Genomic DNA, 23,822 nt, shown 5'->3' with positions numbered 1-23,822 from the left:
AGCCCCCATCATCCTGCTAAAGCTGTATTGTTCTGTAAATATCCTAATTCCCAATACTACCTCTGTAAAGAAGGAATGATTTTGGCTGACAAAAGTCAGGGTTACATTGAAATTTGGGGAAAAAGTATTAAGGAAAATACCCAGATTCCGATGTAGATCAATGGAAGTAGTTTTCTAGAGTCACCACTTTTCTGTGCCTAACATCACTGCTGGACCAGTATCTCGGGCGCTGCCTTCACAACATCACATTCACAAAGTCAATAAACATGTAAATCAGGTATATAGTATAACCTGAACGGGAAAATGAGAAAGGGCCATCTTTCTCTCTACAAGGATTCTCAGCTTTGCCTCTGTTTTGTAAATGAGGGATATTAAAATACACAAAGAATTAGCATGAGCAAGCTAGGCATCCCATTAAAGGTACCCAAATCCCCCAAGGATCCCCCAGGGCAAGTCACACTGGCCTCCAGGATGGGAACCAGTAGCAAAGTACCAGACCTGGGCTAGCGTTTTGAGGAGTTTCAGCAACAGGATGATGGCTGAATTCTGGGATCAACTCTTGAGTGTTTCTGTGGGTCCAGGATGGGATTTATTTCACATCTGCAAGCTTTCTTCAATGACATCTCCCCGCATATATCCATCTGTGCTCATGAGAGGGGAGTGGATGGGGAACTTGGTAGTAAATGCCTAGGCAGGAGACCCGGCTCTTCCTCGTAAGCACTGTGTGACTTTGGCCAAGACACAGAGCCTCTCCCTGAAACCTTCCCGCATGATATAATTATGCAAATCTTCTTTATAGGCTGCAGTCTGTTTTACAAACAAAAGGTATGACGAAGAGAAGCGAAACCAGGTAGATTCTTTGCACTCCTCTAAAAACCTCACCCTCTCTGTCATTGCAGGCGGCACCAGTGTTGGACCATTATTTTTTAAAGTGGTTTCCATTCATACTTAAGTTACCAGTTTCCATTCCAGCAAATGGGTCAGTGAGTTACAGAGTTGGCTAAAAATATAACTGTCTAAAGCAAACAAAAAGAAACCTGCATCTTGACTTCTGTTTCCATTTGAGCTGGCCCATAAGTGTCTGATGGAATGAAGTGTGATAGACAGATGGTGGGTTTAACATCTCACTCCCAACAACTGTACGTGGAATGTCACAGAACCTCCCTGAGCCTGTGGGGGAGTTTCCTGGTAGGGAAAATTTGGATAACAACATTTACACTGCAGAATGTTTATAAGAGAATATATGCAAAAAAAAAAAAAAAATCCTGTCACATAGTAAGGGTTTCCTTCCTCTCTCAGAAAACAGATTCATGCCAACTCCAAGGTCTTAGATGTGACCTCATCTAAGCTTGGGAAGAAATATAAATAAAGCCGGTGAGCATCTAGCAAGGTCAAAGTAAAACCCGAGTTTCCAATGCAATAGTGTCCTCTGAGTACCTAAGACTGTCAACTCCCTTAAGAGGCACATACGTTTTTGGGTGATTGGCTTGATGTATGACACACCTGAATTCAAGACCAGGTTCTGCCCCTTAGAGCTGTGTGACTTTGGGAAAGGGACTGGATCTCTAAACCTCAGTTTCCTTTCCTATGAAATGGGCCCATATCAATTCCTTCCTCATGCAGTTGTGACAATATGAGAAGATGGTGTATATGAAGTGCTGGGCTGTATTATTATGTGTAGAGGAAAGTAAGCTCAACCTACCTGTGACAGACCCTAAGGTGACAGCCCCATGACCCCTGCCTGCTGGCATTTATGCTCTTGTATAATCCCCTCCCTTGAGTGCGGACGGGAGCTAGGACGTGTTTCTAGCCAACAGAATATACTAAAGGTGAAGGGATTTTGCAGGTGTAATCAAGGCTCCAAATCCGTCGAACGTAAGTTAATCAAAAGAGACTCCTAAGCGGACCTCACTTAATCAGGAGAAAGCTCATGAAAGAGAGGCTCTCCTGCTGGCCTTGGAGAAGCAGGCTGCAGTGATGTGAACCGCCCATGTGGAGGCCATGTGGTAGGGAACCGTGAGGAGCCTCAAGGGGCTGGGGGCTTCAGTCCTATTTCTGTCGACCCCCGTAAAGGCTTGGGAAGGACTCTGAGCTCCAGGTGAGATGCAGAGAACAGAACCCAGCAAAGCAGACTCCTGGTCCACAGAAACTCTGATATAAGAAACGTACTGGTTTAAAGAAGATGTGGTACATATATTCAATGGAATACTACTCAGCCATAAAAAGGATAGTAATCTGTAGAGACGCGGATGGACCTAGAGACTGTCATACAGAGTGAAGTAAGTCCGAAAGAGAAAAACAAATATCGTATATTGACGCATATATGTGGAATCTAGAAAAATGGTACAGATGAACCGATTTGCAGGGCAGACATAGAGACACAGATGTAGAGGACAAACGTATGGACACCAAGGGGGAAAAGCAGGGGAGGGGGGTGGGATGAATTGGGAGACTGGGATTGACATATATACATAATATGTATAAAATAGATAACTAATAAGAACCTGCTGTATAAAAAAATAAAATAAAATTCAAAAAAAAAAAAGAAATGTATTGGTTTAAATCACTGCGTTTGTGGTAAATTGTTACACGGCAATAGAAAACGAATATATCATTGCTTCTGGAAATCACTTCCGGAGACAGGCTTGGATGGAAGGAGGACAGGGTTTTACCTTTATCCATCTACAGAACTGTTGGGTATAGGGATGAAGGAAAAGAAAGGAAGCTTCCCCAGACACATCAGTCCCTTTTTCAAGGACTGTGCCTGGTGTGGCCACTGGGAAGACTTCAGCACTCTGGAACCTCACCTGGCCCTTGCCACCCCAGTCATGCCCAGGTCTCCATGAGGCTGCCCAGTGGCCAGCTGGCTCTGGTTTGCTGACCTGCCCTATAAAGTTGGGTTAGTCTCTTATTCTCAGCTGTGTGTGGGGGGGGTCTTAGTTTCCACATCTGCAAAATGGGTATAATTATATGAATTTTGCTCAGTTCAGAAGGATGTTGTAAGGGTAACAAAGTAATCACTGTGGAAATAGATTTTGTAAAATTAAAATAAAAAAGAGTGGCAGCGATCATTCTTCTGAAGAGGGGGGAGAGGCAATCTCTGGCCCCTTAAAGGGCGGGCTTCTAATGGAACCTGGAAACAGCCACTGCTCTCACCCACAGGGGAGAGTCAGGGTCAATAGCTCTGAGGTCTCAGTAACTCAAAGCTGAGTAGAGATGGTAGCTGTAAATTATTTAGGAAATTTTTAAAAATTAGTCTTTAATTTCATGTTATTGATTTTATATATTCCACCAACTCCCCCCAAAAGTTTTGAGGGCACTCAAAATCAAAACAAGCTATGATCATAACAAAAATAATTAACAAAAATAATAATTCCAAACTCCTCTTCCTTATATTCAAGAACCATCATGACTTGGTCACAAACAGAGCAGATATTCAGGCCAGTTGTTCAAGGACTGAAGTGTCTGCACTGGTCGGTCAGCCACTGTTGTAGAGCACCTCCCCGCCCCCCCACCCCACTCAGGACCCCCCTGATTCCCCAGCATCCAGCACAAATGAATTAATGGCAGACATGGCATGGGGCAACCCAGACCTCGCCCCAGCGCTGTAACTGATGCTAAACGTTAGAGCATCTATTATCTGGACAACCAAGCTTTCTAAGTGTAGCTCTTACTCATCCCCTGGGCATAACCAAATGGGTTTCTCACCGGAGGCTCCCACACCCACCCCGTGCCCTACATTCTCCTGCTCTGTCATATTTCCGCTGCTGCCTCTGCCTGGAATGTCTTCTCTACTCCCCACTGCTCTCTGCCTGGAATCAGTCTTCTCCACCCGCCACTGCTCTCTGCAGACCATATAGGAATATGGCTCTGAGATACTGAGTGCTGGCAGCCAGCTCTCTAAGCCTCAGTGTCCCCATCTGTAAAGTGGGACTTCTAAGAGGACCTACAGTGCAGGTGATGGCTGAGCACAGTTCTAGGTGCAAAGAGATAGAGCGTGGCCTGTTCGTATCACCAGCCCTGCTCTTCCCAAGGCTTCTCCTCTAATGCAGGCATCCATGCAGCCTTCCCCCAGCCCCTCAGCCTGAAGTGGCAGCTCCCTGCTCTGAACCTCTACAACCGTCTCCATCGGCCTTCCACCTGGCTCTGGCTCCTTCCATCTCCCAGCGTCAGGCAGGTGTGGAAGTGGTCTCCCCCTCCAGTCTGATCAAGAACAGACACCCTGATTCATTTTGTCATTGCTAAGCCCGGCGTGGTGACCACCTGGGATGCTGAAAGCGCTCAGTGAAGCTTTGTTGACATAAGATGAAACGCCGATAAGTGTCTGTTGAAGGAGTAAGGCCAGAAAGCTTTCAATAAGAAATGCCATGGGGCTTTGTAGACAGGAGAGCAGCACAGGGTCATGGACGAAGCCAGATACTAATGACAGTCCAGCTCTAATGAGCACTTTCTAAGAGCCAGGCACCGTCTGAAGCACTTGGCATACTTGAACTCACGTAATCCTCCCAACAGCCCCGTGAGGGAGGTCCTGAAATTGGGGATCATCTGCTGCACACCGCACAGGAAGCGAGCTCACTGTGGGCAGGGACCGTGTCCTTCATCTCCTGCCCTGTCTCGACACAGAGCGGTGGCTCACCAGCCAAAGGCAGGCATGTTCCCTTCCACCATCCTGGGCGCCTCCCTTACCCCCTCTTCAGGGTCCTGTCTCGTGATGCACCTCCCCCACCCGTACCCCACATCTGACTTCGGATGCTTCACTCACACTAAAGTACGATAACAGTTGAAGTCTCCAAAGGGTGGCGGCACCATTTGGGAAAATGCAGGAGTTTTTCTTTGTGTCCCTGAAATCACACCTATTTTAATCATACGTAAAGCTAGTACTGCAAATCCATATTCTATCAACTAAGAAAGAGGGTACAGGAGCCAGAGGGATGCAGGAGAGTCTGTGGGAATCAGAAGGGGGTTTCTTTAAAGCAACACAATCCTGAGCCGGTTTCTAAGAAGGTAAAGGGGAGAGAAGAAGGAGAAGAGCATTTTAAGCAAAGAACAGGGTGCATCGGGGGCCGAGGCTGTCATGAGAAAGTCTGGCATTAAGGCAACAGTAAATACAGATTTGTTCCCATACCGGCTTTCCTGGGTGGAGCATAGGGGCTTGTACTTCTCAGAAGCTCCCTGAAAGGTTCCGATGTGCAGTCATTTGAGGACTTAACGGATTAAACCAGGCATGCCCAACTCTGGTTGCATTTGGAACCCCCCGGGGAGCTTGTAAGAAGTGCTGAAGCTCGGGCCCCAGCCACAGAGATTCTGATTTAATTGGTCCAGAGCGGGGTCAGGCATTGGCATTTGTTGAGACCTCCCAGGTGCTTTCTAAGGAGGGTTGGGAATACAGCATCAAGGTAAAAGGCAGGGATGAGTACGAACAGAGGGTCAGGATAATGGCAAAGGAGCTTAATGAGATAGAGTGTGAGGGATTCAACATGGACACTTGACAGCTTGGTCAAATACGGGTATTAATTGAAACTGTTTTTAATAAGATCTTTAAAAATTTGACTTTTATGGATTTTGCATATACCGCCTACTTCCAAAAAAGTATGATCATAGCAAAAAATAATTAACAAGAGGCCTCAGAATAAGGTGGATAAAGGGTAGTGATGGAAGAGAAAATTGGATTCAGAGTTCCAGAGGATGTGAGGTAAGGCCCTCCCCTGTCTCGGGCTATTCAAGTCATCAACCATCCTTCAGCAGCATCTCGGGCGCTCACACCTGTAGGTTCCATCCCTCACCCTCACCCGGCCTTGGGTCCCTGACCCAGGGCCCTGGTCCTCCATCTTTTCACATCCCGCGGGAGACACTGCAACTCCACCCACGGAGGAGGTGCTTGGCAGGTGACTGGTGAAATGAACTGTGGACCCAGCTCATTTTTAACAGGCAGCCTTTCCAGAGAATGCCAGGAATACGGATTATAACATGGATTATCTGCGTTTGGAGACTGTATGCCATGTTAACTGAAGTGTTTGCAATTTAAAACGAGAATGGCAGTTCATGAAAAATCATGAAAGTGAATGCAAATCCTCAGTTGCAGAAAGTGTCAGAAAGAACACGGAATTCAGTCCTGCCCCTGCCACCAATTCAAACTTCTAGGTGAATCTGTTATAGCATGTGTTATCCCTGATAGGCACACATGCATGCATGGGATACATATGGATGCCCACATCCATGTGTATTTACGTGTCAGTCCATCTCCTCTATATCAGTGTGTCTCAACTCTGTTTTTCATTATCACCTCTTCTAAGGAGACTTTTTAGACATTTTTTTCCCCTCATGAACCCCCCATGAGAAGTTAATACCACAGATATACTATCTATCTGTTTATGTGCTGTGTGTGTATTTGTGCTTTATATATAAGCAGAGTAAGATTTTTCACCCCTCAAGAACCAATTTTATCCCCCTTGGGGAGATATTGCCCCCGTTGAGAATGCGTGGCCTATACGTTCATCTGTGCACACGTGCAAACACACACACACACACATGCACACCACTAGCCAGCTAGCTAGCTGGCTCCTGGGAGAGAGACCTGCAAAGCATGTTGAGCTCTTAGAGAAGAGGCTCCCCACCAATCAGAGCCAAACCAGAGAGCAGCTCTGGTCCAGTGGTTCTTGTAGGAAACAGACACCAGCAATTAGAAAACCGGGGAACTCTAGCCAGTTCTGAAGCTCACTGGGCGTGACCTGGTTTCCGGATCTTCAGAGTTGGGAGAGATTTTATAGGCCACACAAGCAGAAGACATCTAATTGTTTACAAAAAGAAAATACCAAAATTCTAATTTTTGCATTGCCCTTGCAAACTACTCTGTTCAAATACCTATTGTAAAGTAAGCGAACAAAACACATTTTGGGCAAAAAGAACCATCAGCATATTTATCATTTTATAGATCTGGTCATCAGGGTAGGCAAGATTTTATTGAACAGTCAACCAGTCAATCTCTGAAAAACTCATTAAGTATCTGTCAAATGTTTAGTTCTGTGCAAAGACTTGCAGGGGGTGTGGAAGTAAAGGTCAATGTCTTCAAATGTCTTATAGCCCAATTTTGTTGTAACTTAAACCAGGTATAATATCTGAGGGGTAAGGAGGCTCTCGGGAATTATTGTAACCTGTTTCCACCCAGTGAAAAGGCTTTACTTTGGTGGTACTAAAGGGGGCGAGGAGGGAGGAGAAAAAACTCACAGTGTGATTTGCTTGACCCCAGCCTCTCCCCCAGTGAGTCAGATGCTCCACGTTCATAGCAAGAACTACATAGGATCCTGGATCTACGTTTCTGTCAGTCTCCAATAAAATCACCCCAAAGAATTTACTGAAGTTATAAAAGAAATATTTGGTGTTAAATATCCTAATAGGACAGTCTAAGCACTCAAACTAGGTATTATAATTAATACCGTAGGATCAGTAAGACTTAAAAGAAGATTCTGTTGCACAATTTTTTCTAAGGAAATACTGATAAGGTAGTAAACCACAGGATTCACTGTAGCTAATTTAAGCAGAAAAGGAAATGGGCTAGAAAGTCAATTTCTGGCTTCTGCCTTGAAGAAGCAGGGCCCAGAAGAAGAATGTTCAAATGGTGCTGGGTCGCAACAAAGAAGGACAAATGCCCCCTATACGTGTCAATATTGAAATCAGTTGAAAATACTCTCCAAAATATAAACATATGAATAGTGAGCAAAAGTACCCTTTATTATTACTTTGTTGGCATTTGAAAGAACCAATTTCCTGCCAGATCATTGTATCTGAGACTGCTGAAAAAAAAAGACCTTGAATTTGAGGAAAAAAGGCATACACGGACATACACACAGACACACACAGATGCACAGACACACACACGCAGACACACACATGCAGACACACACACAGACACATGCAGACACACAGACACATACAGACACACACAGAGACATACACAGACACACACACAAACACACATAATGAAACTGGCCAATGCAAAAGTTAATCAAAATAAGTCAAAAGTAGCCAGAGATCATAAGTGGATTCCATGAATTTATATAATTTGAATTGAGGCCAGGATCTAACAGGCCCAGGAATGTAGTTCCACCTATTTCTTAGTTGAAAAATTCCCCAGAGAGGCCAAGTGTCTTGGTCAAGGGCCCAGGGGAGTCAAGGACATAAACCACTCCAAGTGTTTACTGTTAGGAATGTTTGCCTTATAAGACAACATTCTCATTTCTCAGAAAATCTACCTCTTGCAGCAGATGTATGAGGCCTCACAGATTGGCTTGCCTGTTTGAACCGCTTACCTATCTCATGTGGGTGCAAAACTGGTTGGGAAATGCAGTCATTATTGTATTTTTACCCAGTGACGTTCCTGGACAGACCCCGCAGCGACTCCCCATTGCCAGATGGCCGTGTCCCAGCACACAGATGTCAGGGCACTGCCCAGAGAAGCAGCATGTGTCAGCAGCACGGGGCTTGGTGGAAGGCAGGCCAAGCAGAAAACGTCAAGGGGATCATTTGACAGAACAACACCCCAAGTGCAGGGCATGAGAGAAAAATCATGCTGGCGGCGGGGGTGGGGGGGAATGAGTTCTGTTCACACACTGCTCTCCCACACAAGGACTCGAGGCCACAGCCACAGAAACCTTTTCCTGGGTCTGGTAACAAAGTCTAGAGCCTCAGTTTCCGTGAATATTTCATCCCATGCAGAATAGGAATATTACTAATTTGGATTCACCCAGGAAGATTCTCTAAGAAATTCAGAATGCTTCATCTTACAGCTCCACTCGGGGGTGGCCAGATCTCAGTGCTTAGTGGCAAGGACAGTGACATGTGAGTATAGGCACCTCCACAGAAGGCAGCCCCTCCAACCTCAGCACATGACAGCAAAGGCCAAGACCTTTGCTCTGGGTAACACACCACGGTCAGTTCATTTCCTTGTCAGCTGGGCCCCTTGGTCAGGGGTCAGCCCACCATCTGTTCTTGTAAATAAAGTTTATTAGAACACAAGCATGCCCATTATCTATGTATTGTCTATGGTTGCTTTCTTGCTACGGCAACAGAGTTTGGTAGCTGTGACAGAGACCATGTGGACTTCAAGGCCGAAAATATTTACTATGTGACCCTTTATAGAAAAAGTTTGCTGACCTCAATCTAGGTTATGGGAGCACGAAGACCCCTCACCAAGTAGACAGTAAACTGCTTGAGAGGGTCCTTTTGGAATCCCCCACCAGGCCTCCCACAATGCTCAGTACACAGTAGAATCCATCCAAGAATCAACTTGTGAGCTGAAAGGGACCTCAGACATCATTTCATCCAATCCTCTTATTTTAGAGATGAAGAAACTCAAACGACCAGTCCAAAATCCTAGAGTGGCAGGAAGCAGTAGCAAAGAGCAACTTTCCTGAATTCCATTGTATTGCTATGTTCCTCAGTAAATATTCATTAAATAAGGAATAAATGCAAAGATACATATGGATCTATATAGCAATATCATTAGTTGAGCATATGGTATATACCAAACACCATATGAATATAGGCATTTCAGTCTTGGACCTCAAACCTTAGGAGAAGAGTGTATACATAAAAAGTTTATATGTATATTATATATTATGTATAATATAAATATGACGATATATGTATGTGTGTGTGTGTGTATAAAACAATAATAAAATGATGGCGCACATGCTCCCTTGTAGGAAACAGCCAGCCATGAGGAAAGGCTCCATCTGATCTGTGACTTCAAAGTAACCATGTCAGTTGGATATCGTCCTCCTTGCTTGAACCCAACAAAAGGAAATCAGCACGAGCCCAGGGGGCAGAACCATGGCACGAGTGACAGTTGTCTTCCATCCCTGCCTCTTTTCCCAGATCCTTGTAGACCATCCTCCCCCCACATTACAAGTCCTTCATCATCGAGGGGCATCTGATAACCGCTCCTTTGCCCTCCTTGGCTGATGTCTGATCACACATTGGGAGGTACTCCTTCACCCCAAAGTGTTAACCCGCCAGACCTTCCCTCCGAGGACCCTTTATCTCCACTCTGGAATGAAAGGTGCCTCACCCTTGATAATGTAGTTCTTGGCACACAAGTCGAAAAATGTTTTCTGAAGAGCATCAGGCTTAGATAGGCCCCAATTGCCCTTTACGATGACCTAAAGTGGGAGCGGGGCCAGAGGGATAGGCCTTGGGCTTTCTCCAGCGGTGCCCTTGCTCTCCTGGCCAAGAGCAGCGCCCAGGATCCTGATGGGGTGGAGAACGGGAGGCCCTTCACCACCTGCTCCTCCAGAACCTGCCCTGGCAGCAGGTCTGCTGCGGGGAGAGGTGGATGGCCTCATCCCCCTTCTTTCCCTCAGCTTAGCTGGGAGTATCCCCTCACACACTGCCCCTGAACTGGACCCCAAACCCTGATCTGCCTATGCCACAATGCTCAGCTCAGTGCCTTCCTAATACCAGGTCCCCTTGCTTCCAGCTCCCATAGCCTTGTATGTGCCCTGGGGTCCCAGTCCTCCTGCATATCCAGTGGCTGCCCTGCCCACCCCTCCACCCCAGACTGCAAAGTCTGCCCGGGCCCGACTGTGTCTGCCTTGTGTACCTTATTCCCTTCCAGACCAGGGGCTGGGCACCTGGTCGACCTCATGCAACAGCTGCCACGTGGAAGAGTGCATTGCAAGCACATTTGACTTTAATTTTGTTATTTTTCATTACTAACATACGTTACAAGATGTGGTTTTGTAGTCAGTCAGACCTAGGTTTGAATCCTAACTCTACTACTTTCCATGGGACCCCAAGTTAAGCTCTAACTTTTCCAAGCCCTAGATTTCCCATCTGTAAATCAGTCACAAGGTACCCACCCCGTGGCATGTCTGCCTCAGGGATACTGAATTAAATGGAGTGGCGAGCACAATGTCTAGTGCATAGGAGATGCTCAAAAAATTGAATTTATTATAAAAGCCTCCCACTGTGTTGCTACCTTTGACTATGTCATGTGTCTCAGAATGATTCAGAAAGGGCCTAGCATCTGTGAGGCTGGGCCCCCATAGAGTGAACCACAGCCAATAGCTCTATTCTCCCTGCTGACTTCAGTCTGCTGTGTGGCAATATAATAGCCTACCCTCTCTGGGCCTCAACGTCCTCTTAACAAAAGCACCATCAGGCTCCTCAGAAGCTGCTGGAATCCCGTGAGGACTCAATGGAATCCACTGAATTCCAGAAGTAACACTGTTAAATTTATTTTAATGTATTATTTTTCATCTTTAGAGGGCCCTGGCAAATTGTCTGTAATTATTTTTATTGTAGGACTCTACCATACCTCTTTAAATGAGTCTAGTTCTTAGTAATGGAGTAGGGGCAGAGTAACTGGAATAAACACAGGTTTCCTTCAAGCCAAGGGTTCCATCCTTGCAAAGATGAGTTTCAAAGCTTACCCTAGAATCCTGAGGCACTTTGGCCAATGGCCATCTCTTGGCAAGGGGATGGGGTCCGCCTTGGGTAGCTACCCCCAGATCGCACAGCAAGCATGACCTCTACTCCTGGCCTGAAAGGCAGCAAGCTCAGTACACAAGCTGTTCTCCTCGTCTCTCTCTGCCCCTCCTTCTGATCCTCTTCCTCCTGCATCCTGACCTGATAAAGCAATCCCAGCCAACGAATGTGGCAGTAAGGGGCTACAGTGTCCAGGTATAGCCCATCCTGGGTAACACTCACATTTTAAAAAGGACCTCTGGGGGACAGGCCTTAAAGCAAAGAGGTTGATCAAAGGGTGGGAACTGATTGACATCAAAGGGTGGGAACTGATTGACAGTGGTAGAGAAATAGGAAGAAGACTTGAGAACAGGTGGGTCTCTAGGCGGCTCTACCTTCCATGTCTGGTCATCGCCTGGTTTGCCTAAGTGTAGAGCTCTGACTTGGCCTTGGACTATTTGTTGTCACCTATGGAGAACTAAGGAAAGGCGAAGGCTTGGGCCCCCCACTCTAGCTGGCCATTTAAAAAAATGTCTCTTGACTCAGCACGAGCACTTTCTCTTCACGCAGCTGGGAGGGTCTGGGTGCAATGAGGCAGCAGAGAGCACAGATCCCATTGCCTGGGGATGGGGGTCAAAGCCTAGTTCTACCGTGTCCTAGCTCTGTGGCCTTGGACAGTGGACTCAGTCTCTCTGAGCTTCACTTTCCTCATCTGTAACTGGGGAGTAATAATAGGACCCACCCAGAGAATTCAAGGAGCTAAATAAGCAAGGCATTCAGAACAGCACAGAGCCATGGCTATTGTTATTCAGTTTCCAAACGTATTCTCTGACTTCTGAAAGTGCAGAGACACTCATGGGACCAAAGAGGACTGGGGAATGAGGGTTGATTTTTCTACTTCATAAGTCAAGTCAGCTCCCCTCTGTTTATCTCACCTTATTTCCCCTGACATCCCCCCCACCCATCAATTCCCGACATTTTCCACTTCAAGCGCATTATATTCCGGGGATAGGCAGAACAGCTGTGCAAAAAACACAAGCCCATGACTGTTTTTTAACTCCAAAGGCCATGGAGCAGGTTCTAAAGTCAAGGGTCAATATTTAAGATGGTTGGAATATAAGGTACACTGAGGTGACCTGAAAGCAGCTGGAAGACCCGCTGCCCCTCAGATTTCTCTCCAGTGCATGTCACGGTCCTTCACATTCCCACCGTTAGACTCACTTCTCTGGGTTCAGGGTATCCACATGGGCCCTTGTTAAGTCATGGGCAGTGTTCCCATAATGGACTGTGCATCGGAATCCCTGGGGCACTAGTTAATTACAGATGCCCGGGACCTCCTCCCCACAAGACTCTTGATTCATAAGTGTGTGCCGGAATTTGTAAAGCGTCCCAGGTAGATCGTGTGATCATGCGAGGCTGGGACACCCTGTTCTGGTTGAGATCACTCAGGTCTAGGGTCAGGATCTCCAGGTTTCTCCCTCAGCTTGTGCAGAAGAAACCAGAGTACAGGCCCCAGAAAGTCATCTTGTCTGCCATGAGGATTAAACCTCTTCCTTCCTCCAAGGGACTGTGTGAGGATAAAATCAGATGAGACTCGAAAATGCTTCCGAAACCGTACGGACACATAAGGAACCGTTTTAAGGGAGTTTAGGAAATCAGGCTGGGAAGGGGAATGCAGGCCTGGTTACAGTGTCCTCGATGTCAGGTAGAAGCAGGGGAACTTGATCTAGCAGGCAGAGGAGTGGCTATGACAAAGAGAGTATTCCAGGAAGCTTAAGCTCATGGTATCAAACATGGCAGACAGGAGAAGAGAGAGGCTGTCGGCAGGATGCCGTCTTAGGGAGTGATGAGATGACGTAGTGGTAGGAAACAAGGAAATAAATCATTTCTACGGTAGAGACTCGTTTGTTGTTTGTCAAGCCTGCTTCCGCTTTTCCTGAAAACACAGCTCAGTGACACTTGAGTTCTGGACTATGGAAAGAGGCTGGAAGTGATTTGGCCACTTCCAGGCAGGGACCATGCACGCTCTCCATGTGATCTTCCACCTCTTCCTCATGATGCTCCATCGTTCCCCCTGTGCGGGTCGAATGCAGAGTCCAGCAGAGGAGTTGGCAGCCTTAGGGAGTGGCAGGACCGCAGGGCAGAAGGAGCCAGAGGAAGGAAGATCGTTCACCAAACCCTCCACTGAGCTCTTGTGGGAACAAGGTGATGGGTGCATACTGACCAATACAATTCCCTACACTTAAACAATGAAAACTCTAGTTTACGAAAGAAGTTCATGTTTCTGATTTTATTTGACCCTTATAATAACCCCACCAGACAGATAACACCTTCTACGTACTCCTAAAGTACTCCAAGGAGGAGAGGTCACGTAACCTTCCCTACATGGCATCCTTCTCTCCCGAAAGTCCTGTGGTCCAGCCCTGCTCAGAAAGAACCCTTTATCTCCACAGGAAAAATCTGAGGCATTTGTGATAAAGGACCACAGACATATGGCTCCTTTGGTTTCCAAGGCAAAAAAACAAAGACAGAGTGGATGCTAGATTTTATGATATGACTACAAAACGCCACAGAATCCAAATGTGAAAATGAAAAAAAGGCAGGTGAGATTGCCCCACCCCCGCTGCAACCACCCACCTGCTGTGTTTCCTGGGTCTCTGCTCCCTGTCAGCTTTGGGAAGCACAGGTGGGCAGTGAGGGGAGAAGAGCCTTGGGCTGAGTCAAGAAGTCTTTATCTGCTGTCATGCCAACCTCCCAAACTGAGTTTTTAAGCAATAGTAACTGGGAGGTGGTTTTCACTTCCTCTGCGTTCTAGGTAATGGGTTCGCAGTTGGCGTCCATTCACTACACACCCTCCCCTCCTTCACCTTTTGTGTTATCTCCAGTCTGATACTTGAGTCTTCCCCACTTACCCTAGAATAATGATAAACTGAAGTGGAAAACATCACCTTGAGCTCCGTAGAGGTTGGTATAGGGTATAGGGTAACCAGCACCAAACTTCTACACACCACAGCCTGGGGGTCACCCAAGACACAGTGTGATGAACTCCACTTCAGAATACCTCTCTTTAGATACAAAGGGGCCAGGCACGCCACCTTCAGATTATTAAGTACTTTCCTCGCTTTTAAAATATAATTGCCCCACAAGCACGAGGTAACACATGCGATCTTCTGCATTTTAAATAAAAGCCCAAATCGCTCAGTTTGCCTCACGATCCGACCCAAACTTATATATCTGTCTGCCTTCCCCACATCCCTTCACACGCTTTGCCAAAGAACAGTAGAATGCTTAGTTCTTCTAGACACTTCCTGACACCTCTTGCCTCTACAAGCCATCGTCCATACGGTTTCCTCTGTCTGGGACATCATGTTTATTTCCTACCGCTCTGCTTCTTCATCACCTTTGCTAAATCCTCCTGGGCCTCATTCCTCCCCCTCAAATGGACATTTCCTAAAGCACAGTCCTTACCTCTTTACCCCTTCTCCAAGCTCCCTCGTCCAGGGAACCCATGCCTTCAACGGTGGTAGGAAGGAAACACGAGTTCAAATCCACACCCCTAGCCTGACCTTTATCTCATTGTTAGCTCTGGTTTTCCAGCACTCCAATGGCCATCTGCCCTCAACTAGCCTGCCATCACCTCAAACAGAACAGTTCTAAAACCAGAAGATTAGTCTCATTACCAACAACAACTCCCTTCCTCGAGGCTCTATTTCTATCCTAGATCCGTAGGGTTTCCAGGTTAAAAAGGAACCGTAAAGCTGAAGCTCAATTCGTTCATCTGCACTCAATCCACTTACAGCAGCTTGGACAATAGTGGTCAAGCCCATCAATAGCACCAGCATTCCAGACCTGGAGACCAGTCTCTCCAGAGGTGAACTGACCATGAACCTAAACTGGGGCCCCCCTCCTGTGTTTGCACAGGCTTCTTCCAAGCCCTGTGCTCGTTCTGCACCCACGTCACTCTTGCCCAGCAGGCTCTTCCTCTCGGCCCCAGCTTGGGCTCACGGTGGCCTCCCCACAGCAAACCCTGGAGGAGCCTCCCCCCCGGCCTCCGCTGCGAGGCTCTCCTTCTTCATAAGCACCGCGAGCACAGTCATAAGAGCGAAGGCAGAAACAGTGGCAGTTCACGCGTCATCTCGCTTCTCTTCCTTAAACCCATAAAGCAGGTAACCGGAAATGTTAGACTGTGAATTTATCCGACAAGAGGGGGTCAGACCACATGACTTCTAAGAGGTTTTTCCCAGTCAGAAATTCTATGATTTTATGATTGTTGAGCCCATCTTACAGAAGAGGAAGCTTGGCCTTAAAGAAAGCCACACAACCAATACGCAGCAGAGCCAGACCTGGAATCCAGGTTTTCTTACTTTGAATCCATTAATCTTCCCACCACATCGTGCAAAATAGCATAGGAACCATTCTAACGAAGCAGGGACCAAATCAAGCTCCTACCCTGGGTAGAACCCTCTGGCAGCTCCCCATTACTTACCAGGGGGCAAAACCCACTTCCCTGCCATTCAAAGCCCCTTCCCACTGCTACGTTTCTATCTTATTTCCAACTGTGGCCCTCCACATACCACTCCCTTCAGCCAACCTTGTATACCCACTGGGGCCCGCACATCCTCACCTCCACACTGTTTCTGGACCTGACGTGCTTTCCCACGCCTAGTCACTCAGTGACTCTCATCACTCTTCAGAGCACAACTCAGGCCCCACCTCCCCGCAGACTAGACCTGGAGGCCTCATTTGAGCCACATGGGTCCCTTCATCGGCTCCCCTCATCTCGTCTCCTACCACTCGCGGGGCATGATGTTGGCATTTTTACTCCTCAGCTGCAAGTTCATGGGCTGCTGAGACCCCATCTTCTTTGATCTCCCCTCCCTGATTTCAGCTTTCACTGAGGCTGGCACAGAGTAGGTGGCTCCATAAACATGTTTGTTAATTGGTTAATTGATTGATGGATTGTTTTTAATCTCTTAACTCCTTGCATTTCTTATCTTACTAATACTTCCTTCATGCCCAGCTTTTTAAATTACTTGTCACTCCTATATCATAAAAAAATTACAAAGGAAGAAAAGCAAGTTTAAAAGAAAGGTCAAAGGCATTCCTTTCCTCCCTTTTCTGGTTTATTTAGGGCCGATCTGGGGTGATTCAGGCTAATGAGCATATTTGTCTCAGCCTCCTCCATCCCAAGAAATGCACGCTTCCAGTGGGGAGTCGACTTTCTCTTGCCCTTTGGATCCTGCACTGGGCAGGTTCAACCCTACTTACCCATGATCTAGGCCAGTGGTTCTCAACCTTTGACGAATCCCAGGATCACCCAGGGGTCGATGCCTGGGACTCACCCCCACCTCCTGAATGTGAATCTCCGGGGACAGGGCTGGGCAGGTCCATATGAAAAAGCTTTGCAGTGACTTTTTCATGCCCCAAAGGTTGTAGGCCAGTGGCCTAGCCATTGTTCACCGTGAGCGCTGCAATAAACATAACTCAAAGAACCTTCCCGTGCTAGCAGAGCTAGAGGGGACTTTGTTTTAGGGTTAAAAACTCCATTTCTTTTTACCAGAAAGAATTCATTTTAGTTCTGACGGCAGATTATCTATCTTATTTATCCTTAAAGCACTTCACGTCTCAGAACTAAGATACTCCCTGAATAAACATATGAGTGTGCAAAGTAGGTTCTCACTCAGGGAGCTGGCAGAGACACTTCCTTGGTAGTTGGAGCTGACGCCTCACAAGCAGCGTCAGATCTAAGATGCCCCCGGGGTGCAGACTCACACCTTCAGGAAGCCCATGCTTTAAACACTTCGCATCTTCACTATTTCTGGTCTTCCAGCTTCGATGAAAAAGACAACTGAGAATGTCTCCTGGGTAACAGTTTTTAAAGGTACCAGATATTGAGAGTCTCTTATGTTTTTCCTATAGTCCAGATAGATAATACACGTAAATGTGTGTGTGTGTTTTCTAGGAGAGTAACCATGGCTAGGCAGAGCTTGAAGTTTGCAAGCAAGTGAGATAATCTGCATAGAGATCCCAGGGGTCCTCTTGGAACTAAAGGACCTGGACTCCAGAGCCTTCTCCTTATTGAAGGGTCAAAGTTGTAGCACCTACGGATGAGCCGGGGAGGCCCCACCTGGAATCCAGTGACAAGAAGGGGATAAAACCCCGGAAGTATCATCCCCATGGAGCTGAAAGGGGAGGGGCCGGTGCAGCACCCCCAGTGGTTTGATGCATCCTGGTCCAGCCCCTCGAGCTATGTGGGAGCAACTACAGGAGGAATCAACATCTCTTGAGCTGGAAGAATCCACCCATTGGTCAGAGATCTACACTCTCCCTGTGGTTACATTACTTCAGACAGTGGCCTGTGGGGGACTCCAGCTCCTGAAGCAGCAGCCCTGTGGGAGGCGATCAGATCCAGAGACAGCTGCCCTGTGCTTGGGCCCCCAGCGGCCTTTGTCCCGGCTCCAGCAACGAGGCAGCAGAACATAGGATTGAGTGTCTGACTTCTGGGACACATCAAGGAAGGAACATGCAAAGGCTTGGCTTCTCACTTTTTGGGCTATACTGGGCCTGCAGAGGAGGCTTTACTTAGACCCCAGATTCATACACAGCTTGTTCAGTGCTCACACCCACCCCAGGAAATAGGTATTGCCATTATCAGTACTGCACTGGTAAGAAAACTGTGGCCCAGAGAGGTCAAGCAGCCTGTCCTAGCTCACACAGCAGATGACCCTCAGTCTGACACCAAAAACTGCACTTTTCTACTACACCTCCTGTCACCACTCATGTGGGCCCAGCATCTGGAATCTCAAAAGGAACCAAGAATGGAGAGCTTTTGACCTGACCGTCTAAATTGATGGGCTCTTTGCCCTGGGTGGAGAGAGCCACCAAACACCCAGAGAAACAGCCCAAGTCGGCAGGGAGGCAGGACCTGACACCACTGGCTGTAGGCTTTAGCATCTTGAGACCCTCAGTCCTCACTCCCACCACCTGCCAGGGAACCTGGGACGTGTATGAGTCGCCCTTTGACATTAGCACTCCCATGGATGTGTTACCAGGTAAGGATGCATTCGCTGACACAGCAGGGCAGATGAATTGGTGTATTGGATTATTGACCAAAGGTCAAAACCAAGAGGTAGTGGGAAAGAAAAACAGTGGCATGATGTGATAAAAGGAACTTCAAAACCTGATAAACCCATGCTTGGGCAGGTGACCAGGCAGCCAGTGGGCAGCTGGGGTCTGAGAGGCAACACAACAACATTTGATCCTGTCTGTTCTGGAAGTCAGATGACCACACCACGGGTCACCATGTCTTGACTTGTGCTCTGCACCACTGTCAGAGCCTTTCGGATCACTCAGTAAATGAAAAGACTAGTCATTTCCATCAGACAATCAGCAGGACTCCGTTCTGTTTCCCCCAGGCTGAATTGATGATTATTTACTAGACCGACCCCATGCACGGATTGTTCTGGAGCCCTGCAGATAGGGCTTTAGAGTCCGTCAGCATCTGTTCACGGAGCACCGGTTGGCTGCAAGCTCTCTATCAACAACGCTCCTGATCGGGATGACCACGATGCCCAGAGGCTGTTAGAAGCTCTAGACATTCATCTGCACTAACAAGGCCGCCTAGTTTGGCTGTGGCAAAGCTGACTGCCTCGGGACCCGCCTCTGATGAGGACGCAGTGGCTCTTCACCAGAGCTGCACGCCGGAGTCACCTGGGGGTGTGGGTAAAAATCCCACTTCTGGGTCCCACCCACAGAAACTCTGCTGTAATTGACCTGGGGAGCAGCCTGGCATCAGGAGTTTTAAAATCTCCCCCAAATGATTTGAATATGTAGCCAAAGTTGAGAACCACTGGTTTCTGTTGAAACTCACACCCTTGGCCCCAAGAGACATTTGTTGCCAACTGGTGCACCATCATCACTTCACTTTGGTGGCTTTCTACCTCCGGGGTCTAGGGGTGGGAATGGGGGTGAGGGAGTCGATACAGATGGAGATCTAACTATGCAGCACATCCTGTGTTTGTCTTCCCAAATCACTTTCTGTTTTGCTTTTATTTCCGTGCTCTTTCTTCTTTCAATAAACCACACTCACTGCCACTATCAACTCTAACCTGTTGTCCTCCCTTTGTGATCAAAGTCCCAGCTGTGTATGATCTCATTTATTCTCAAAATAGCCCTGCGAGTGAGGAATCAGCCAGGCCATTGTTCTCTAAGGCAAATCAGGGACCTGCAGATCAAGAAAGGTTCTATCTGCCATGGAACTCATATCCTTATCGAAGTCCATGTGTTCATGGCAATTTCCAATTTACAAAATGCTTTCCTCTATTTGTTCCTGTGGCATCCTCACAGCCAGTCTGTGGGGGAGGTATTTTCATAACCAGGGTGGCCACACGTCCTGCACAACATCGGTGACACCTGTTGTCCCAGCCTAACCATTGGAAGCACCTCCTTTCTCTCTCAGAAGTGTCTTGGTTTGGACAATTCAAGATACGGGCACCTTATCTGTAACCACCCTCTTGTTTTAAGAGGGGTGTATTGAGACTCATACACTTGTTCATACACTCTGAACTTGTTCAGAGTCACTCGACAAATGAGAGGCAGAGACAAGATTTGAACCCAGGTCTCTGTCTCCTTTTTCCCATCCACATTAGCTGGGAAATGAGAGTCAGAGCTGACCTCCTCAAACCTCTGTGATCTCTTAAACATCCCCATTAGAATGTTCCCCGGACGGGAGAGACTTGGAGTACAGAGCAGGGATGGGCAGGAGCTTTGACAGCGTTTTATGACCACATTAGAATGGACTAGTAAGTTGCCAGGAAGTGTCATCTTGGAAACACTTGAAAGCCTGACTTGGCAAAAGAAGGTACAAGACCTGACATATGGGTGTTTGGAAAAGTGTAAGAAATTTAGAGTCTAAACTGCTAGTTGAGGACTGGATCTGAATGCTATTTACTGCCATCTACTTCTGGGCATTTCTCATTAGCTCCCTGAGCACCTGAGTTATTCAACCATAAAATGGGACAAATCATCATCCTTAGTTCCTGAGGTTGTTACAGGGAGAGCAAACGGCCGCTTGCCAAGTGCTCTGACAGCATCACATCTCAAGAGGTACCTGGGAGCCACATTTATTTGTTTACATCACTTTTCCTGAGTGAACCAAGGCTCACGAACAAGGATGCTGGGAATCTGATGAGATAAGGTATTTGAATGCGCTTCCTAAGTCCTAAAACGCTGCCATTTAGTATTATTATTAGCAGCGGCAGTAGTAACAGATAATGATTATCAGTTGATGTGGCACAGAATCGTATGTCCTTGAAACTCTCTGGATTATGGAGGTTTTGAATGACATATCCAGGGGACAGGCCAGGTTTGGGGGGGAGTCCCTTCATGGAAGTGTTGAAGACGACCACATCACAACTCTTACTGGGTGAGGCAAGCCCTGCCTGGGAGGCTTCCTAGAAACCAACCCGCTGGGCCTGCAGAAATGACCTCGGATACCTGACCCCTTCAACAAGAAGGACTTTCTTCTGATGGGAATCATACAGCTAAGAGACACGGCAAACTATGGAAATGCCTGATCCTATAAATCAGGACATTGCTTCTCTAACACGAAACCGTTCAAAGCCTGGGCAGTGTCTTTATTTTCACAATTTTTTTCAGCCTTTACTTGTCCCTGTAAATGATAACTACTAACCAGAAGCTCAAAAGGGGGGTGGGGGAATCAAAAGAGCTTTCCTATCTGATTTTTTTGTTCCCTCATCAATCTGGTTTCTGTACTGACCAAGAAGGCCTGCCTGGCTCTCATGGGTTCCTTTCCTTTAGGGAAAAAAAACAAATGACAACACAGGTACTTTAGAATTCTTGTGGGCACCGGGGGCTGCGAAGTGAGCTTTCTATACAAATGGAGAAATCCTCCAAGCTGCCAACATGAAATTCAGAAGGTGCAGGTAGAATGGTCTCCTCACCTAGGAGCGGGGCAAAGGGCTCCTTTGGCTCTAAAAGAGTCAATTTGTGTTTCAAATATCTTTCAGGAACTTGACACCGTGAAACTACCTGCTCCCAAGGAATCTGAGAAAGTCCTAGAATAGCTTTCCTCAAGAAGAACAGCAAGACTCCTTGCTCTGTAAAAGCTCTCCGTATTCACTCCCTAGACCGCAGGCTTGGACGCTGGGGGTCAGGGCAGACCTGCCGGGCCCTGGGTCCAACACTGCCCAGCCTGGGAGGACATGACCTCTTTCGTTACCTGGTCTGCCAGAGAGCCTGGAAATCCTCCCAGAGGGGTCCCAGAAACCAAATGAGGGAGACAGAAGCCTCATTTGGGGAGAGAGAAACAGGTTGAGGAAAGTAAGTCTCACTAAAAAACAAATGTAATATCTACGGATAATTTTGAAAAATAACTCTCCAAAATGAAAAAATCCAGCGGAAAAAATTTAACAAAGCTTCGTGGTAGGCTGGGCCAACTGAGACAGAGCAATTTCCAAGTGTAAGGTAAGTCACAACTGGTTTATTATTTTTTAGGTGTCAAAAGGTACCGAAGACCAAAAGGTCATACAGATCTTATACTTTCTGTGAAAATCTATTTGCTTAATTAGTTTGTTTTAGATAAGGATCCTTTGGCCAAAACAAATTTAAAAGTGTATATTCCCCATCCCTGGGGAATATATATGCCTTTTAAATTCAGCCAGGAGGCCCCTGACAGGCACCAAGTTCTCTTCCCTTCTCAGTTACCTGTATATGTCTAGGGAAATTGCATTCTGAGGGTTTTTCCCTTTTGTGAAAGGTCTCAGCGCTCAGGCAGCCTGCCGACGCCCCCTCCCCCAAGTCCTGGCGACTCTGCACCGCCCCGGAGGCAACTTCCCTGCGCCTCAGGTTTCCCCGCTTCTGCTGCACTAAGACCTATCAAATGTTTCTTTCTTATTACGCTCGAGGACCGGGAGACGCTGCCTCGGCCTCCATCCTTCCCCCTCCAGGTTGCAAAGGAAGTGCAGCAGGTTTGGATGTTAGCCCGTTTCTGCCCAGGGAGCGAGGCAACTTAATTTAATTTTTTCCCCTGTGCCCCTTCCTCCCAGTCTGCCCCAGGTTACCCTTAGCCTTTCCTGCTACAACCCCGCAGAAGCATAATTATGACAATTACAATAATGTGGGCGAGTGGAGTGTTTGGTTTCTGCTTTGCAGGTCACAGAGCAAGAAAACATCTTTGTTTCCTTTTGCTTTTCTTTTAATAGCTCTGAGTAAAAGAGAAAAGGGGGATTTTAAGAAATGCTATTTTTGCTTTGCCAAAGGTCATATTATTAGTAATGCTTTCTTTTCTCCCTCTGCCTTCCCCTCACCCCCCAATTTTAGAAGAAAGTTTCAGGGGTCCAGCCAGGTTCCTGCCATCTCCCTGCACCTGGAGATGCCCCTCAGGACAGGCCAAAATCGCGCCGGGGCAGGGTGACGGCTGGTCCTGCGGCGGGTTTGACAAACTGCCTGGCAGACTCTCTGAGAAGACAGCCACCTGCCAGACTGCACCTGACTCCATCCCTCCCGGGAGCCCCGAAGCAACAGAAAGGCCACCCAAGGGACCGTCAGGGCTGGGCTGCGCTCCCTGGGGAAGGTCCGGCGTCCCAGAGCGCTCGGCGCCCGGGCACGTGAGCCTCGAGCCTGGCTGGAGGCGCGGCAGGTGCTGCGGCGCCGGGACGCCGACCTACCTTCACGAAGAGTTCGATCTCGGGGTCCCTGTCGTCCCCGTTAGCCGTCGCCGCGTCCGTCATGCCGTCGGCGCCCGGGGCCAGCGTCCCGGGCCGGGGAGGCGCCACCTCTGCGGCGCCCGGGCCAGCGCTCCTGCTCCTGCCGCTGCTGCTGCCCGGCTGGGCCCCCTGCGGAAGAAGTTTATCTCCTTTAATCTATTTATCTAGTTTATCTCCTTTAATCTATTTCTCCAGCCGGTGACAGCGGTGCCTGAGAGATCGGTGCCCCGGGCGATCACACGGAAAGGAGGGAAGCCAGGAGGGGACAGGGGGGCGGCGAGGGAGAAAGGTGGGCTCAGGGATGGGCGGCAGGTCCTGAGAGCAACAAGTGCCTCGCGCTGAGAGGTGTCACCGGATCCGCGCCCGGCAGCGATCCCGCGGTCGCCGCCCGCGCCCAAAATAGCCGGCGCCGCGGGGCGGGGTCAGCCCCGGCGGGCGGGAGGGAGGGGCTCCGCGCGAGCGCGGCCCCCGCCCCGCACCCCAGGCCCTGCGGGGCGCGCGCAGACCGGCCGGGCGGCAGCGCCACTGGGGTAGGAGGATGCCCTGGGAAAGGTAAAGGGGGATGGGAGTGGGGGGGTGGAGAGGATGAGAGAAGAGAAGAGAAGAGAAAGGAAAGATGGCTTTAAGCTTTAC

At 48.0% G+C, this 23,822-nt stretch overlaps 1 protein-coding gene across 1 annotated transcript in view; it reads right to left on the bottom strand.

Moving 5' to 3' along the window:
* Positions 1-23,580, bottom strand: part of LOC309637613 (chloride intracellular channel protein 5) — a 112,344-nt gene extending 88,764 nt beyond the window's left edge. Inside the window, exon 1 of the mRNA XM_082412510.1 lies at positions 23,151-23,580. Within this exon, the coding sequence (XP_082268636.1) occupies positions 23,151-23,213 (63 nt within the window). The 5' untranslated portion in view covers positions 23,214-23,580. The remainder of the gene's footprint in view (positions 1-23,150) is intronic.
* Between the last annotated feature and the right edge of the window lie 242 nt (positions 23,581-23,822).

This window comes from Balaenoptera physalus, assembly GCF_965194825.1.
Source record: "Balaenoptera physalus genome assembly, chromosome: 11".
Classification (NCBI taxonomy): Eukaryota; Metazoa; Chordata; class Mammalia; order Artiodactyla; family Balaenopteridae; genus Balaenoptera; species Balaenoptera physalus.
Note: the sequence above shows the minus strand (reverse complement) of the source record. Positions and strands in the feature narration are given on the sequence as shown.